At 40.7% G+C, this 19,674-nt stretch overlaps 3 protein-coding genes across 3 annotated transcripts in view; 1 reads left to right on the top strand and 2 right to left on the bottom strand.

Moving 5' to 3' along the window:
• Positions 1-2,884, bottom strand: part of tprn (taperin) — a 30,438-nt gene extending 27,554 nt beyond the window's left edge. The window contains exon 1 of the mRNA XM_017714136.2: positions 44-2,884. Coding sequence (XP_017569625.1) covers positions 44-2,251 — 2,208 coding nt within the window. The 5' untranslated portion in view covers positions 2,252-2,884. The remainder of the gene's footprint in view (positions 1-43) is intronic.
• Positions 2,885-4,850: 1,966 nt separating this feature from the next.
• On the bottom strand, positions 4,851-6,904 carry tmem203 (transmembrane protein 203). The gene is made up of 2 exons (XM_017714140.2): positions 6,747-6,904; positions 4,851-5,919 (listed from the first exon to the last, which is right to left on the bottom strand). Exon 2 carries the CDS (start codon positions 5,650-5,652, stop codon positions 5,236-5,238), a length of 417 nt encoding a protein of 138 aa, XP_017569629.1. The 5' UTR covers positions 5,653-5,919; positions 6,747-6,904; the 3' UTR covers positions 4,851-5,235.
• Positions 6,905-6,928: 24 nt separating this feature from the next.
• Positions 6,929-19,582, top strand: alad (aminolevulinate dehydratase). Its single transcript, XM_017714139.2, has 12 exons — positions 6,929-7,036; positions 8,158-8,280; positions 8,520-8,570; positions 12,772-12,868; positions 14,190-14,325; positions 14,593-14,676; positions 15,321-15,409; positions 15,508-15,563; positions 15,718-15,805; positions 16,489-16,575; positions 16,822-16,951; positions 19,027-19,582. The coding sequence occupies exons 2-12, from the start codon at positions 8,162-8,164 to the stop codon at positions 19,083-19,085; spliced, it is 996 nt and encodes a 331-aa protein (XP_017569628.1). The 5' UTR covers positions 6,929-7,036; positions 8,158-8,161; the 3' UTR covers positions 19,086-19,582.
• Positions 19,583-19,674: the final 92 nt, after the last annotated feature.

Below are 19,674 nucleotides of genomic sequence, written 5' to 3'. Positions count from 1 at the left end.
TTGCTTTAATAAATCAGATAAAACAGTTAAATTAGTATTTTACCTTCTTTCCTGTGGAGCCAGTTTTGGACAGGCAGGACCTGCCCAGAGAGAGGTAGCCCCCAATGACCTCAATTTCCTCTACTGCTGGGTAGCGCTTTTTAAGCAGGGTGCCCAGCTGAGCATAGGGCGCCTGCGGGGTGGATGGAGAACCCTGGGGCGTTGAGGCAGGTTCCTGGGCTTCGGTTGAGGCAAGCTGGGGCTCAGATCTGCGCTTTGGGACGACCGTAAATGTGTTGCCCTTCCTCCTCTGCACCATGGGGCTGGGGAATGGCGGTAAGGGATCCACCACTACGTCATCAATGTTGGTGATGGGCAGCCTATCAGGAGCTTGGGCCTCCTGTGGCGCAGGAAGTGACACAGATTTTGTGGGAGAATCAGGTGAGGGTGTTGTGGAATTGTGAGACAGGTTGGTTAAGCTCAGCCGGGGTGAAGCAGGCTGAGGAAGTTCCACTTTGGCTGGCGATAACGGTCTTGGGGTCTTTGCTAGCTTTTCTGTGGACAGAGCAGCCGGCAAGGGTGTTGGTGAAGCAGAGGTTGGCACTGTTGGCACCGGAGACAAGATAGGACTGGATGGTGCCACAGATAGGACAGGGCTGGAGGGCGCCAGAGACACAACGGGACTGGACGGTGCCAGAGATGCAACGGGACTGGACGGTGCCAGAGGCGCGACGGGACTGGAGGGCGCCAGAGGAGCGACGGGACTGGAGGGCGCCAGAGGAGCGACGGGACTGGAGGGCGCCAGAGGAGCGACGGGACTGGAGGGCGCCAGAGGAGCGAAGGGACTGGAGGGCGCCAGAGGAGCGACGGGACTGGAGGGCACTGGGGCAGACCCAGGACGCTTAGGGATGACCGTGAAGGAATTGCGAGACTGGAGGCGGAGGTTGGCGAGAGCACGAGCCTGCAGATCACTAGCAGGCAGGGAGGACAAATCTGGCCGAGGGGATGGGCGGATCTCAAAGCTGGGTGATGTGATCAGCTCAGTGATGGCAACAGGGCTCGGGGACGACTCGGCATGGGCATGGTGGCTCTCTGGAGAGCATGGCACCTTGGCTTTGGAGGCCCCATCCATGCCATCCCACTCCCACACTGGCTTGGCTTGGGACCTCTCTGCCTCCTCTCTGGGGTTGACTGTAACGCTACGGCCCCCGCTTGCCTCAAAACGGCGCCGGAAGGAAGACACTAGCTGTGGAGATCCCGAGACTGGAGTGCTACTGGCTGACTCACCAGGTGAGTCGTGCAGCTTTGTTTTGGAAGACTGGCTGTTCTGGAAGACTTTTTCCGCCACTACCTGGCTCTGTGATACACGAACAGGTGAGCTTGGCTGCGGACTCGCTGCATACTTTGGCACAAAGTCCGGCTGAGCCTTAGGCCGGGGACTAAACCGGGACGGTCCGGTGTCCAGGTCGAGAAGGTTCTCCGAGCTCCGGGATTTCCCTTGTAGCTTGCCATAATTCCTATCGAACTTCTGAAGCATGCGACTCACCCTTCCCTGTCCTTCAGTCAGCTCGGCCAAGTCACCCGCTGGACGTCCCAGCGTGCTCAGGTTCTCCTCGCTCCTGCTGAGTGCCGTGTCGTAAACGACCACCTCTCTCGCGCGGATCTCCGTTACTGGACTACTCCTCCGGTCCAGCAAGTCATTCAGAGAGCTGTAGCCGCTCACTGTGCCGTTCTGTTGCGGCTTCGCCCTGTGCTTTAACCCTGCGCCCTCCGGAAAGTAGTCCGGGTCAGACTCGATGATAATGATGTTTTCAGCGCGGATGGTCCGGATGCCCGGGACGCTGCCATATAGCTCCAGGACGTGGTGCAGCGGACGGGCGGCGTTCTCTCTCTCCCGTCGCTTCTTGCGCTCTTTCTCCAGCTTGATGAACGGGTTCTCCTGCAGCGGTCCCAGACTCTCTCGCAGCACGAGGCTCTCTGGCAGACCACCGCCGCCGCCGTCATCGTCATCCGTCTCCGTCGCCCGGCCATTGGTATGGGAGGGGGACGGCGGCGACGACCACGGCTCTTTTGTTTTCACCGGAGACGTGGCCGGGGACGCGCCGTGATGCCTTGTCTCAGTGCCCGTGGCCTCGTCCTCACTCTTCGAGCCGCTTCTCGCCGTCGCCTCGCCGCCCTTCGCCTTCCTCCGCTCCAGCAGCTCCCGCTTCCAGGCCGGCATCCTCGCACTCTCCTCCTGGCGAAGCACGCCGACGTCCCCGCCGCTCGACATTGTGAAGATGGAGATGCTGGAGGAGGAAGAGGAAGGGGGTTAAAAGGAGCGGAACAGCAGACTGTGAGTGGTGCTGTGAGGGTCGCCGCTGGCGTCTGCCTCTTCGCTCCTACGAAGGTTTCCTTCTTCTTAACAGCCCGTCTGCGTCCCGTAAAGGCTTCAAGAGCACTCCCACTTTCAAAACACGCCTACTGGAGAAACGTCATTGCAACATACTCGTCTTGTAAAAACCCTTTAGGCTTCTGCACTTCTCACATGTTGCAGAGCTGGAGCTCAAACCTTCCATGTTTATTTAGTCTAACGCTCGGAAACGCAAAACCGCTACATTTACTTCCATTTTTAGTCGCGACACTGTGCTAATGAACAGACTCCACCTCTCCCCAGTGCACTGATGCTACAGCTGATTCTGAAGCTCTGAATAGCAAAACCCTAACACAATGCTAACCGGCGCTAGCAAAGCAAAGAAGCCTTTAAACCACCTTCCGGCCATGGAATAGGAGCGCTACAGGCTGCCCTACAAAGCCGTGCAGTTTTCAGTTGTATAAACCATTAAATATGCACCACAGCACGCATTTCCTTCCAAAATTAAAACGTCCAGGACCTTGCAGTCTTACACTTTGTTCATAGAAACGCGACCTGCTCCCGGCTGTTGTGACGTTTCTCGAGCAGGCGTGTGGTAGAACAAGAATAGGCGTGTTTACAACGATAGTGGGCGTTTCCCGTAGGGCAGCCGGGAGTGTTCTAGCTAGAGTGGGCGTGTCCCACAGTCTTGCGGCACCAGATGGACACTGTTTGGGTTTCGCGAGGCGCCGCAGCCTCTACACCTTCGTCAGTCCGTCGTGCTGAGCGCCTCAGGACACGCCTCTTTTTTTACTAATCGCCACGCCTGCTCCGGTAAGTCCTCCTGTGTTCTATTGTGAACAACCGCGTAAGCCCTGTCAGTCAAACACAGCAAGTCCAGCCCTCTCAGAGAGCTTTAACCCTTTCAGCGAAAACATTCAGCTGGAAACAGCATCAATAATGGAAACAGCATTAACATGTATAAAGCGTACACGTATAAAATCGACAAGCAATGAAAGTCGTTCTGGTTATTGGCTCTATGCTATTTTTTCTTTTACGTTTTAAAAAGCGTAAAGTAAAAAAAAAAAACATCCTAAGTAATAGTCAAGAGAGTAAGTAAACACATTGTTTATAACATCCGTTTTGGGAATTAGGTTCAAATAAATCTATTGTTAATGTGGTAAACGAGAACATGTAGCCCGCATGTCCCTATTGTTGTCGTTATGGGATAACTAGCTTCCTGAGCCGGTAGGAAACGATGCCTCACATGATCCAGTAGTAATAAGATTAATTAAGGCTACATAAATATAGATTGTTCTAGGCTATTAAGAAACTGCTTACAGATTAATAAGTGATTATAACTAGCATCCTGTCAGACGGTTGTAGTTGCACTGGCCACTGCTTATTTTAGTGAACTAAAATAAGCACAAGGTTCTTTTTAAATGCGCGCGCGTGTGTGTGTGTGTGTGTGTGTGTGTGTGTGAGAGAGAGAGAGAGAGAGAGAGAGAGAGAGAGAGAGAGAAATACAACAGTCTTTTTAAGATGTGGGTAGTGACCTGGCTTCAGCTCATAAATATAGATAAATATACATAAATATAGATTGTTCTAGGCTATTAAGAAACTGCTTACAGATTAATAGGTGATTATAGCTAGCATCCTGTCAGACGGTTGTAGTTGCATTGACCACTGCTTATTTTAGTGAACTAAAATAAGCGCAAGGTTCTCTTTTTAAAATCGTGTGTGTATGTGAGAGAGAGAGAGAGAAAAATACAACAAAGTCTTTTTTTAAAATGTGGGTAGTGACCTGGCTTCAGCTCTTGACCTTTACAAACACAATGGGTTGTATTAGATGCCTAGCTACAAAACGTTTAAAGCGTTTTTTTTTCACTTTTCATTCTTTTGCATTATCACAAAGTACAGGCACAGTTCAGCAACATTAAAAGTGAAACACCTCCGTGTTCCTATGTGTAATAATTGCATAACTAACAGAAACAACAGAAACGCAAACACTCGTAATGAGTGTTGAAATCTTGGGATTGTTTCAACTTAAAAATAAAAAAATCCATTGTTAAAAGAAAACTTGTCTCATGCAGACATTTATACAGACATTTATTGTATATATATTTATTTATTGTTGATAACGCCCCAAATGACAATAATAAAACACATGGCTCATAACTACAATACCTTCTCCCCGGTTTTGGCTGGTCCGTAAAGCAACGAATGTGAAGCGGAGTAGTAATATTAAAAGTAGTTATTAACTCGACACCGCCACCTGCTGGACACAAAAGCATTGTCACCATACTTTATCCTCATATCCTGCTGCCTGGTGCAACTTCATTCCAAATACATATCACCCTATAACTACATGTCAAACCCCTACATTTTTCGAGTTATTCATTAAGTTACGAGAGTAAGGGATGGAAGGGATCCTTGTCATTTAATTTGTACAATTAGTTTTTTTTCTGGGAAATACAAACATTAATGCCAATGCTAAGGCCAAAGAAAGAACAAGAAGCACCAAATGCACAGGACAAACAAAAGTTTATATGTAGATTTATTTACAGTATTTACAAACAATAAACGTTATCATTACACAGATAAAGTAACAGCATTCAGAGAGAGAACAAACCTCACTCAGCACTTGGGACATCACAAATGAAAAACTGCACATGACCTTTAGCATCAGCTGTGAGTAGATGCAATGACACCATGTTTATATGCTTGAACCACAGAATCTCATTGAGATGCACAAACGAATGGATGCAATCTTTCCCCTGCATTAACCTCTGGAACTCCCAAAAATTCACAAACTTGTTTTGATAGTGTTGGTGAGCAAATAACAGTCCAAGAATGTTCTTTCAAATTAGTCTGCTGGCACATGGGTGGGCTGAGCAGTGGACCAGTGCATGGTTTTTACCATGTTAATTAACACGGCAGGCACGGATCATCAGCAGCTGCAACAGGATGAAGAGTGGGGAGATGATGAGGCCAAATAGCGGGTCCAGAGTCGGATCATTTTCAGCCAGTTTCTGGCAGAGAAGCACCTCACAGACTAGCTTGAGACTGAGCACAGTGAGGACCCAGAGCAGTCGCAGCACTGCCAGACGCTTCTCTCCTTCTTGGTACAGGCGGATGGACACAATGGCTGTGAAATAGGTGCTGAGGCCATCGGCGGCAAACAGTGGTACAAACACCAGCCACCAGCTCATGCTGGTGATCAGCTTGTCCACTTGGACGGCCACCAGCACGCTGAAGACCAGCAGTGCACCCAGGTGGAGGAACAGCTCGAAGGTGGCAAAGCCAAGCCATTGCACCAGCTCACGCAGGGAGAAAAGCATGTTCAATGGCACTCGTAGGCTTTTAGTCACAGAAGAGTCAAGCCAGCAGGTTTTAGGACACACGGTTTTCTGATTATGAAAACACTGGCAAAGAGATACAGCCAAACCACAGAAATTACCCAGGAGTCATGTGAGTTTTAAGATGGACTCTCCCTCTGAAGACCGGATCACTATTTCGGTAGCATTGTGAGCTTTTTGAGAAAGCCCAGGTCTTTATAGTTCTATAGTCCCATTTTGCTTTTCACCACCCTGGGGATGCCCAATAGCCTATGAAGAAAAGTCACAAAACAGAATCAAAAAGATGATTAACACTACTTATCAGAACTTCAAACATCTTGGCTCTCCACAATTAAAGGGACCCATGTCACATGCCTAAAACTAAAAAAAAAAACGTTTTGAATTCATTGCTTTTGTGATGTCACAAAAAAACTATGCATTTACATATCATCCATTCAGATATAAGAAGTGATGCAGCCCAACCAGCTTAAATGATAAACAATGCAGAGTAGTTCGCATTTACAGTTTATATCAGCTTCAAAGGTATAATAACTAAATCAATATTTTACGTGTTTGAAGGGGAGTCTGGAAATACTCACGTAGCTAAAAGGTATGTTATTTGTATGGGTGCATAAACCCACATACAAAGGATATAAACGAATTTTCGGGCGGGGGACAAGAAAAATGTTGGCTATTGTAGGATACGGGCTCTTTGAAGGTGGTCAGGCTGTCATTCAACTGGTTCTGTTAAAGACAATGGCCTTTATCATGCAGTTCATATATTTTTCCTCATAGTTAATTTCACTGTTTCAGGAACTCATTTTCGAAAACCTTTGAGCCAGATAAGACTTCACGCTATCATTTGAAGATGAGCAATTATGTACAATGTGAATGTTAATTTATTAAATTAACGTTGTATTTTATTTAAGTTTGCTGATTTTGTTGATAATGCTGCGTTCATAACTTAGCTTAGCTTAGCTGATGTAAACGCATTTGAATCAATGACAAACCAGGCTAACATACGACGGCGTGAAGCTAAGCTAACGCTAACTAGGTTAGCCAATACTGACAACCTTAGAAACATAAGGTAGGCTTACCTTACAGGTGCCAAAGCGACGGTTAGAGCTGAAAGCACAATAAAAACGCTACATTTTCCACAGAGTCTCGACTTTTACCAGAGGATTTAAACGAAATATTCAGAATAGCGAACGGACTAGTTGTTACGTGCCGTCGCCGATGTCACTACCGTAACGTGTGACGTCGTACGGTGGCCAATTCAAGGCAAAGTCCAGTCCATGCTGCGCTACTAGACTCGCAATCGCAGTCGCTCGCGTATCTGCAGCCGAGGATCTTCACCCCAAAAAACCTTTAAGGACAAGATATTTCAGTAAGTTAACTTGCATCCCAGATCCCATTTCTCACTATCAGTTATGTTCTCTTCATTAGTAGTTTTTATTTATTTAGTAAACGCGCGTTCTCTGTATCATTGCAGGAAAATACCGTCAACTTAAAGGTTAACGTTATCTTCGCTAGCTAACATTAGCTCATTGGCAAGTTACAGGAGGTGACTCCTCCAAGTACACATTTCGGAAAACCCGTTTCTGTTATTTATTATTCACTCCTGAACAGCTGTTTGGATAGTTAGTGAATAGTCGACATTGCTGTACTGTTTTGAACCACATAAGCAGCGCCTGTCATTTTTGACAACATTCAGTAATGTGTTCAGTCAGTGTTCTCAAACATTCGAGTACCCTAATGCTCTTTTCGCCTTATTGGTGAAGGTGAAAGTATAGATGATGAATTCTACCAGGCATGCAGTCAGTATAGTGTGCTAAACTATGTCTGAGCATGAGTGAGCAATTATTGTTTTGCTATGGATTGTTTTCTTAATGGAAATTAATCATGCATTCTTGCCCATGGACAGTGTCTGGCAGAAACTAAGCAAACTGTTCATTTTGATCTTGCAATCGGTTTTGTCCATGAAACGATTATAAATAACAATTTAAATCGAATTCCACCAAATTAGCAAGAGGTATTTAACATTTTACATATTTAAGACTATTTAGTGATCTCAAAACATGGTTCATGGTTGTGGGCATAGGTGTCATTTATGGTGGGAAAGCTAGGGACCTGTCCGCACCGTTTTTTTGAAATGGCTGAGCTGGTCTCCACAGCTTTCTAAAGTGTATTCTGTTGACAATGCAGAGGATTTGTTCAGACGTTTCCTAAAAATGTCTCTGAGACCATGTAGAAAAGTCTTCAGTCATTCCTTACCACTAAATTGATACATCCATCATGGTTGTTGTTCTCTCATCATGCAGGTTTCAACCCATTTTTTTCCCACCCAGCCTTCATTCTTGTCCCCAACGCTTTTCAAAACAAAGTTTTGTCTTTGGTGTCATTGGACTGTTGATGTAGACTCCCTGCCATGAACAAGTCTGGTGACAAAGTTCTTGTTAACAAAGAGCAGAGTGTCAGTGAGCGACTGTGCTCCATTGTTATCTTCAGGAAAATGACGCAGCCTGCTGACTCGATCCTGCACAGCGGATACTTCCACCCAGTTCTACGAAACTGGCAAACGTGCGCCTCTGACTTGCGGCCAGACAACCTCATCTACCCCATTTTCATCACGTAATACATTCCGTCCTTAATGTATTTGCAACAGTGGAGTTTTCGAAAAACATGTTTAGCTGGAGATTTACACCCATTGTTGTTGTTGTTTTTATGTGTTTCAGTTCTATTATTAAGTATCAGACAGGTTAAATAACTAATGTAAGCAAATATGTGATATATGCTTCCTTCTTGTATGTTACAGATTAATATGTCATGTGACTTGCTTTGTGTTGAATCAGTGTTGTCTTTTTACCCAGTGACAGTCCTGATGCAGTGGAACCTATTGCAAGTTTACCTGGTCAAGCAAGGTAGTCATTCATCACCTGTGCCTTCATGCACCTTTGTGACACATTTGGCAGTTTCATGTTTATGTGCAAAAGCTGCACGATGGTGCCGTGTTGGAACATTACAGAGTCCTTGCCTGTTTCTTACTTTTCTTGCATTTAAGCATTGAAGTAGTTACTGGCAGCATAGGAGGGGAAGTCGGTGATGACAGGACCACCCAAATACCTTTAATTAGACCTTTGTTTCACTATTTGCTCAATTACACACCCTTGAGTCAAATATATTCAGTGCAATAAACCATTAGGCTATGTTAGCATGCCAACTTATTTGAGACATAGCAATAGTCAAGGTCAAGAGACTTTTATTTTCATTCCATCGGTGTACAAGTACACAGTGGAATAAAATTACGTTCCTCCAGGAACATCACGGTGCAACAAGGAACAAAAAGTACAAAGCGCTAACGATGCAGACGTAGTATGCAAACAAAAAATTAAACTAGAAACAATAAATATGATAAAGTAAACAGACATTAGACACAGTAAACAGACAGGACAGTGCAGCACTGACACAGCACTCATTCTGGACATGAGGTAGTGGAATAAGGTGCAGAGATATTAACATGTTGTGATCTGTGAATCACGCAGTCAGATGACATACATAAACACAGCAGTTACTGAGGTAGAAAAACCTGAGTAAAACAGTGAAAACACACTGTAGCAGCAATGTTCCAGATAGTAATAGCAAGCAAACATGCAAATTTCATTCCTTTTTTATTTATCTAAGATCATTTTCATAAGAGTGGGGTGGGGGCTTCATTCATTTATTCATTCATTTTTTCATTTTGTGCTTGGGCACATAAGATTCTAGTTATGCCTCTGCATTAAGGAAGTGCTGGCCAAGAAATTTTGCAGCATATAAAAATTAATGTGTAGTTCGTAAACAGAGCAACTAAAATAACTAAAAAGTGTCAGTAGAATTTCCAGTGATGGTCAAGGGTCACACATGGAACATGTATGTTGAATGCACAAAAGATATAAAGATTGAATGTTCGTTTGGCTAGACTGGAGAGCTTAGATAAGCTCTGGACTGGGTGGATCCAGTGCCAACCCTTCTGAAACAAAGATAAAATGAGATTCAGTTTGTTCTTCATCTTAACCCTCCCTGTGTAGTATCATCCCGATTTGACCGGTATAGTGTGTTCTATAGATAAAAAATTCAGGTCAGTTCTGGACTTGAATCCTACCTATGCCTATAGTGCTGTATTCATGAATGGTCTTTGATTAGCGTGATGTATCAAAATTTGATTCATATAAAAGTGTGGACAGAGTGTCACTGGTGAACTGTTCAGTTTTAATTCTGTTCAATGTAAAAGCACGTTTTAGAACAGACCTTGGACCTTGTTCATCAAATTGGAATACATCAAAATCTCATTGTAAAATGAGTGCAAACTTCACTAAGAGTTTATCAGAGTTATTCATCAGTTACATTTTAAGTGTTCAATCAAACTCACATGTGAGTGCATAGACACTACTGTTAAAAAGTTTTTTTAGATGTTTTATTAAAATGTCTCAAAAATTCTCTCATTGGCAAAGTTATTCAATTCTAAGTAGTAAACTGTAATTATATATTGTTTTTGCCAAGTTGTCTGCCGTGAGATCCAATCTTAACTTTTGAAATATGAAGAATTCAGTATATTAATTTTATTATAACTTAATTTTCAATGCTTTACAGCTTTCTCACTTAGAATCTTCTCTATCACATTGTGTATCATTCTGTGCACTTTTAAAAATTCTTAATGTTTATTTACAGCTTCCTAGTGTCTTACTAATTATTTGAAATCCATGAAGATGCACCAGACTAGCATATTAGAATCATTTTATAACAAGTAATGTGGTTTTATGTTATTGAAAATGTTTTGCAGTAGTGTACATTTGAGAGTTGTATTTTAAAAAAATGAACAATGTTTGATTTATGGTTTAAATGAACAATATAGTTAGTGAAAGTAGGTAATAGCATTTAAAATAGACAATACAAAAGATGATAATGATACTTGTATAAAATAATTTGAGGGTTTCTGTTATTCATTTGTAATAAACTACGCTCCACTCACCGGGCTCTTGGATTTGCATCGTCACACTTAACAGTAATGAAAAATCTTACATGATATCTGCTTTCTTTGTCATCGCTGATGTTCGGTCAAATATATGCTTTGCGATTCTTGAGTTGAATCAAATGTGTCTCTTCACTATTATTATTATTATTATTATTATTATAGTCTTTTGATTTTAACAGCAGCTCATGCTAAGAGTCTGTAAAGAGTCAGTCATTAAAAGAGTCATTATGCTGGCTTTATGGTGCCAGTGTGCCTCTAGAAGAGAAAACAAGCCAGCTCTTTTGATGAATGCCCTCATTTGATCACAGAGCGCTTTTCCATCAGCAGTGAACTGAACAGGGTTTGTTTGAAGCAGACCAAGACCCGTGGTTTCTGCCAGACCAGTTCAGCTGTTTGCTGCAGATCCAAATACGGGTGGAGGGTTCACACATGTCAAAATGGAGCAAACTAAACAAAAACGCGTGGTCCACATCAAACAAAGTGCCCTGAGAAACTTCTCTATCTTTGGCTCGCTGTCTGCATCATGGGCCTGTAGCTGTGTTGTCTCAAACAGATGACTTTTAAATAGGCCCCTGCTGCAAAGTTTGTATATGTCTGTATTAACATTTATGTTGGTAATAATGTTAAAACATTTAGTTTATAGATTTTTAATTATTAATTATATTAATTTTCCCCCACTTATGTTTTTATGATCTACAGCGACGTTGACGGCACACTACAAATTACGGCCTCCACTGGTGTTCTGCAGCCCATAGATTAAGAAATCCTGTCCTAAAAGACTTCACTGACACTGACCTGACTAGTATTGTTGCATTTTAAAGGGCTTATATCATTAAAAAACAAAAACTTCATCATCATCGTTGACCGCTTAATCCAGATAGGGTCACAGTAAAACAAAAATATGCTTTTATAATATAATTTTGATGTAGTATATAAACGCTGTTAAATGTACTGTTAACTTATAGTGTACTATTCGCTTCCCAGTCTGTATATGGAAACTAAGTTGCAAAAATCATCCACCTATTCAGCATACAGCAGTTTAGCTCTACTCATTCACAATTCTGTTCTAAAACCCAAACTGCGTTTTGTGAATGACGCACAAGGCAGCCAATCGGATACAGTGGTCATTTACAACAACCAGTCTTAAAAACGTAATAAAACAAACAAATGGTTTGAATCTAAAGGATATTGACAAGTTGGCAAATAGTAATGTAAAAATAAATTTCAACTGTTTTTGGTAAATACAGCCACATTCAAGAGAAAATTAAAAGAAGAATTAAGACATGAGCCATTTAAGACATACTGCGCTATGATTTTGCTTCCTACTGTCTAAGGCCATAAGGAGAATCACTGAGAGGAACCAAAACTCTAAAGCAGAACCCATCCACTTCTACTGAACACTGGATGGTGGAATTGTGAAACATGTAGTACAACTCCCAGTGGCACTGGTCATACAGTGAGATGAGCTGATGAATAATCAGTCAGAGGTCTGGAACACTGCTGTGTTGTGTTAGATATATTTTATATGTTAGATGTGAGACTAAGTTCATTATGAGTGTAAGGAAGGATTACAATTTGCACAATTCATTCATTACACAGACTATTCATCTAAAGAGCTCTAGTAATATCAGACTTGTGGAATTATGTTTTTTTTTCTTGTACTTTTACTGCTGCCTAAAATGAGTTTTTCAGTGCTGCAAGTCACTACATCATAGCTGAACTTCAAAGGCTGTGTCATCACTGGATGAGCACATCTTAGATCTTAACTTTGCAATGAGTTCTATCTCATAGCAGTACTGTTATACATTTTCTCAACTAATTGCTGAAGGAATACTCATGCCAAAGCTTTAACCATTAAATGAAGTAAATATGTAATATCAATTAGTTTTGCACTGGAGCTACAAGGCAAATTTAGCAAACAAACAATGGAAACTTACACCTCACTAGCTAGCACTGTGCACACTACATGCATAATTAAGTGAAAATTTACATTTTTTGCTAAATTGTTCATTAAAGCCTCTTGTGTCAGAGGGAGGGTAGACACCAAACCATGGAGTAATATGATTGTGCAGTATGATTGTGGTGTTTTATATGGTCCTCACTGATTGCAGATATGGTGTGAATAAGCTTGAGGGGATGCTGCGCCCCCTTGTGGAGAAAGGCCTGAAGTGTGTGCTGATTTTTGGAGTTCCTGCAAAAATTGCAAAGGTGAGTAGAGTAATACTAATAGTCCTCAGGTGCAAATCAGCCTTCAGTTTTCTCTGAGCACAAACTCATTCACGCAACTTGGTTGCTTTTATGTGGTTCGTTATGGAAGTAAACAGAAAGGGTTGTGAGATTTTGTAGTAGATAGCTGGCTAGCAGTCAGCTGGCATCTATCAGTTTTAGTAGAGCACTCAGGGGTTTTTGGAGTGTTTTGAATGTAAATATAGAAGAAATAAAGTGTTGGTTAATTGTATGTGTTTAAAAATTACTCAACTATTACCTGCCATAGTCTTACCTGATTACTTTCCATTCATGGTCTGTATACTTCTTTGCTTGGATATGATGAAAATGGCATTGATGTCACACCTACATCACTTCACTGTGGTTCACTGGAGTCCTAAAACATTAACAATAGCTTTGTGACCCTTTCCAGACTGGTAGATGTCAGCGACTTTGTTTTGCATCTTTTTAACGTGTGGCATCATGTGCTGCTTTATGAGACCTTCTAGCCTGATTCACATTGCCAGACAGGTTCTATTTCAGTGATGTTTAGGTTTAACAGGTCTGGCAGTGATCATGCCTGGGTGTGGCTAGTGAAATTGAACCCAATAGTCAATTGAATTTGGTGATCTAGTTAATTTAGTAGTAAGGGGACAGTTCACATAGTGCCAGGTAGGGCTAAACAGCATTTTACTTTCTATAAATTAAATAATTGAAAAACAACATTTACTTGGGTTATCTTCGTCTAATATCAAAAGTAGCTTTATGATCTGAAACATTCAAGTGTGACAAATGTGCAAAAACAGAAGAAATTAAGAAGGGGCAAGTACTTTTTCGCAGCACTGTATAGCACCAAAATATGTTTTCCTTAAAACTGAGGATAATAAAATATACCTGATAGATTATGTATAATTATATCAAATAATACAGACAAATTTTGCCTTAAGATTTTTGGCCCAGCGCCATGATGAAAGTATGACATTTGCACTTTTACTACTTTGTAATTTTTGTTCCTTGTTGCACCGTGATGTTCCTGGATCAACGTAATTTCACTCCACTGCGTACTTGTACATAGATGGAATGACAATAAATGCGTCTTGACTTGACTTGAGTAGTAAACCTAATTGCTAAAAAATTGTGCCTGTCTTGCTAAACTGTCTTTGTATTTGAACATACTGTTCCAATTACTTTGTTTCTAAAAAAAAACCAAGACTACTTGAGAGAAGATTAAGGCTTTTATGCAGTGCTGTCTACAGGGTATTGTTACAGTGTTGTGAAAAGGGATATTACATCTGGATGCATTCTTATAACTATTTATTTTAAGGATGAGCGAGGCTCTGGAGCTGACACTGATGACACACCTGCTGTCCAGGCTGTGAAAAAGCTTCGAACAACCTTCCCTAATCTAGTGCTGGCTTGTGATGTCTGCCTCTGCCCTTACACATCACATGGCCACTGTGGTCAGTCTGAACATACATTGATCTAGCTACTTACCATAGCTTTGTGTCACCACAATGATCACATAAACAGTAATGAAGTAACTAAGAATTATTGATGTAAATGTTGTGTTTTTTGTTTCCTTTTATAATTAAACTGCTGAAAGTGATTTAATCTGTGTAGTTGCTTAATTAGTGTGCGCTCTCTCTCTCTCTCTCTCTCTCTCTCTCTCTCTCTCTCTCTCTCTCTCTCTCTCTCTCTCTCTCTCTCTCTCTGCCTCTCTACTGTAGGAATTTTGCGTGAAGATGGCACCCTGGATAATGCAGCAAGTTGCGTGAGACTGGCGGAGGTGGCGTTAGCCTATGCTCGTGCTGGTTAGTTACGTTTTTAAGTCAACCAAAAGACACTCAAGTAAAGTAAAATAGATCTTGTGTTATGTAACATTTGGAAAATTTTCCAAATTTACCATACGCACCCCGATCCATACATGCCGTAGGTGGAAAGGTGGAATTTTGTGATGTTAGTAAAACAACTAATTTTTGTATATACACATATTCTGGCTACTACAGTTTAGCCTGTGCAGTAATGCTGAAGTACAATATGAGTCTCTCATCCCAGACTGCTTTTTGAATGAGGCACGCATGATTCAGGGCAGCTAATCATAACACTTATGCTTATATTTGTCTTGAAGGCACAGAAACAAAAACAGCCTGTTTAGATAGAGATAGATAGATACTTTATTGATCCCAAAGGAAATTTAGCAAGTGATATACGCAAACAGAAAAAAGTGCAAAAACAGTACACAAAACACAGAGCTACTGGAAAGGCTGCCACTCACAGCGGCACCAAAAGTATTTAATTAGTTTAATTTTAAGAGATAATAGCAATGTACAAATAAAAAAAATACTGCTGTTAATTAAAGGTTTATAAATAATGTCCAAGCCAAGACCCATTAAAAAAATTTAACAGTGAATGGCAGCTAGTTTCCTTCACATCTGCATCTTGTTTGTCCACCAAGGATGCCACATCATCGCTCCTTCTGATATGATGGATGGACGGATCGCTTCCATCAAGCAAGCACTGATATCGAATGACCTCGGAAACAAGGTAGTCAGAAAAAAAGGCACTAAACTGCTTTTTTTGGTATCACCTAGTACCTTTTAAAGCTGATCAGTAGAAAAATTCTGATACACTTTTCTCCCCAGGTTTCAGTACTGAGCTACAGTGCTAAGTTTGCATCCTGCTATTATGGACCTTTCAGGTAACTCAGTGTTTGACAGTGACTCTAGACTGTACTGTATCAAAAATCCAATCCACCCCCAACCTGTTGTGCTTTTTTAATTCATGTTAATGTTTAAATATACAATGTGATTTTGTGTGAACTATCTGCATTAAATGGAGTATAATGTTTACAGGGATGCTGCCCAGTCCAAACCAGCATTTGGAGACAGGCGATGCTATCAGCTGCCCCCTGGTGCCCGAGGTCTAGCACTGCGAGCCTGTGTATGTAAATAACACCCGCTATGCCTTTTAAATTAGATTGTCAAAGAAAAAACAGTTTTACACAATATTCCCTCTACCCCAACTGTAGAATATCATCCAAGACTTCTCTAGTATTGCATTGCATACTGTTACATACTGCCTTACAACTGGACATAAGTACGCCACATAGCTAAAAAGCACACTGATCCAGTTTTGAAAACATAATTTTTTGAAACAATGTTCACAATGTTCCTAGTCCTAAATTGTCCCTGTCCCAACTTGTATGGAACATATTGTAGACATCAATGTCAGAATGAGTGAATATATACAAAAACAATCAAGTTGATAAGATTAAACATCGGATATGTTGTTTTTGTACTGTTGTTCAAATGCAAGACAAAGTAGATTTATAAAACACTGCTTTCTGTTTTTATTTGCATTTTACCTGCTGTCCCAACTTTGAGTTTGCAGTTGGCTACATTAGCCTTGCAGCTCAAGTGCAAAACTAAAGAACCAAATTTGAGACACCAAACATGTATTGACTGATTCAGTACATTTGGGGTAAGAGGTAAAACTGCAAATTAGATTTTTTTTGTCAAACTTTCTTTAAGCCAACTGTCCTCTTAGAACAGATATGAAACAAGTGAAGCCCAAGTCTGTTGTTTTAATACATAATTTGCTTTGACTGTTTCATGGATTTTTAGGATCGAGATGTGAAAGAGGGAGCTGATATGCTGATGGTTAAGCCAGGATTGCCTTATCTTGATATCCTGAGGGAGGTTAAGAATAAGGTGCGTATTACTTGAAACTGTAGAATTCTGAGGTTGCGCATTGTTTTTAAATTGGTTACCAAATTAGAAACTCTGGGTCTAAGCTGATTTTTTTTCTGTAGAAAAATTATTGCTGTTGTTGGCATATGTAACTACTACTATATATACACTGAAACACTAGTATATAACAACATGTAATGATACTGTATTGAAAACGTTTGGTGTTGACCTTTTTAAAAGTTCTGATCTTTCTGCTTTATTTTACAGCACCCTACACACCCACTGGCAGTGTATAATGTGTCTGGAGAGTTTGCCATGCTGTGGCACGGAGCGCAGGCAGGAGCATTTGACCTGCGCACAGCTGTCTTGGAGGCCATGACCGCCTTCCGCCGAGCAGGTAAGACAGAGATAATAAATCCTTAAACTGTTCAGCTAGTAGTGCACAATAACCTGGTTTGTCCAGCATACCATATATATATATATATATATATATATATATATATATATATATATATATATATATATATATATATATAAAATTCTTCTTAAGATATTAGTTAATTAGCTTCTCAGCTAAAGCTGGTAGCATGAAAGGCACAATGTAATATCAGCATCTGATGGTTGTAGATTAAAGCTCAACTGTAAGCGTCACACACATATGAGACAAATGACTTTCGGACATAAAACAACATTCAACACTGTTTTTCGAGGCTGAAGTTGCCATTTTATTCACCAGGCTGCAAGCATCCAAAATGGTTTTATTTGAAATAAAATATATATAAATACACTGTACTGTGATCAATACTGAAACCATCAGTAATCTTAATTATACCTGGATACAAATTTTTGCCCATACCGCCTGCTACTATGTCCAGCACACTCGTGTTGTATCATAATCATGAATTGGAAAGTGAGTTGATCATACCCAGGCATCTATTTAGGCCAATTAAATGCCTGAATGAACTACTTTATTTGGGTTTTCTCAAGTGTTTGTTATTTGCTACATTTCAAGAAGTCTCACCTTCCTGTGTTCACCAAAGCAAAGTTAATGTGCATTTAGTAGAGATGGACATTTTGACTAATTTTGACATTTGATTATTCGTAGGAGTTAATGAACGGATACTCTGTTAATCCAAGAAATGGAAAGAAAAAACTTCAGACCACTTTAATGTTGGTCTCTATGGCTGTCTTACTTACTGGTTTTTTTTAGGTGACAGCACTGGTGTTGTAAAAATGTTTAGCAGAACATAAAGGAATATACATGAAAACATGTTTGATTATTCAAAAATAAGCCACAGGAAATCTGTAGGTTTTCTTGTATTAGTAGTAATTTCTTGATTAGTAACGGAGGCTGTTAATGAGCTAACAAAGATAACCAGTACAGTGTTGGATGCGGATGGAGATGCGTTGTTGTCTTCTTCTTAAAAGGGGGCTTTTCTCCTTAGTGTGTGCCAGCAGTAAGTTTGTCAGATAAATATATTTTCTCCATTTCTGGACCTTGCTAACAAAAGCTAGAATAGTTAGCCTCAACATGCCACAGCAGGGCTGGCTGTGCTTTCTCTCTGCTCTATGCACTTATATCTTCTCTGTGTTTTCAACAATGAGTGCTTGGGGACGCATTCACAATCAATTCCTCATGTTTCATATAATACACACTGTAAGTACAACCAACTGTCAAATTTTACCACCCTACTAAAACATAAAATCGGCCTTTCACTCAGTTGTTGGTCTGTATTTTTCTCTCCCTGTCCTGTAATGAAATGTGAGAAATTCCTGAATAGTGATTTCAGTATGTAAATATTGGCACCTCAGTTAACCAAGTACTCGAGTACCCATGCACATCCTTAGTAGCATCCATTGAACTCATGCTAACAAAATACAGAGGATACTTTGTGGCCAATATGAAGCAACAAAAATGATTCTGGAGACCATGTTTATGTTTACCAGAGCAATTGACTAGTTTTCATGTAGTTGAGCAGCAAAACCTACCCATTCAGATGAACTACACTAAAGCTGACTCTGTAGGTGACACTTGAGCCAAGTGAAAAGAAGTTAACATACCTTCTGCAGGGAACACACTTAAATATTTGCACAATTTCTGTTTATTTCTATTATACATGGAGTATGACTTTTTGGAAATAAAAAATTAAATTTAAATGTGTCATAACTTTTTGACACGCAATGTTTTTTTTTTATGTTAAAATCTACCCCCCCCCACGACCCTGACGGAGAAGCGGGTTGGAAAATGGATGGATGGATGGATGTTAAAATCTAGAAATAAACTTCGCATACAGTTGTGCAGAGCCATGTACAAGAGGAGTCTTGTATGCAAGGTCTTTTGGTAAACTGTTTCGTGAAATGATGGTGGCATGTGTACTCCACTTTTGTTATTTACTGGGTAAGACGCATCCTCTGCTTTTTTATAAATGATTATGTGTCACATTAAAATTCCACTTCCTTTATTTCTTTCAGGAGCAGACATCATCATCACCTACTATACTCCTCAGCTGCTGACATGGCTAACAGAGTGACAGCCTGCTCTTAGGGATCATTATGTTGATCATCCCAAAAGCATCGTAGTGCGAAGAACATCTGGAGATGGTAGAACAAGTATCACTTTGAGCTCCAATACGCAAGATGATTTTAACACTATGATGGTTTTGGGGAAACACAGCCTATGCAATGTTATCCCAGTCTTTTATGACTGAGCTACTCTGACCAAGGGGTTTGTTTATAGTAAACACATATTCTCTGGATAAGCAGATTTGATCACGTTAAATAAGCTTTATAGATTTTTTTTTTATTCAGTCTGTATAATTCTTCTGATTGTGAAAAAGCTTCCTGCCTTTCTCAGTGATGTATGCAGTTCATCTGTTTTCATTTGGATGTGAATCTTAAAGGATGGAACAGGACTGAACATACAGCCCTTCCAAGAATGCTGGAAATCTTTATTGGATCTATGTATTACAATATACAGTATAGTTATGAGACCTCTGATTAAAAGAATCAAACCAGTCATGTTTAAAAACATGTTTATTTCTGTTTTTTTTTTTTAATCATGTTAATATTTTTTTATCTTTTTGAAATAAGAGTTTGATGTAAACACTCTTGAAGTTTCAA

This window comes from Pygocentrus nattereri, chromosome 23, assembly GCF_015220715.1.
Source record: "Pygocentrus nattereri isolate fPygNat1 chromosome 23, fPygNat1.pri, whole genome shotgun sequence".
NCBI classification, from domain to species: domain Eukaryota; kingdom Metazoa; phylum Chordata; class Actinopteri; order Characiformes; family Serrasalmidae; genus Pygocentrus; species Pygocentrus nattereri.
Note: the sequence above shows the minus strand (reverse complement) of the source record. Positions and strands in the feature narration are given on the sequence as shown.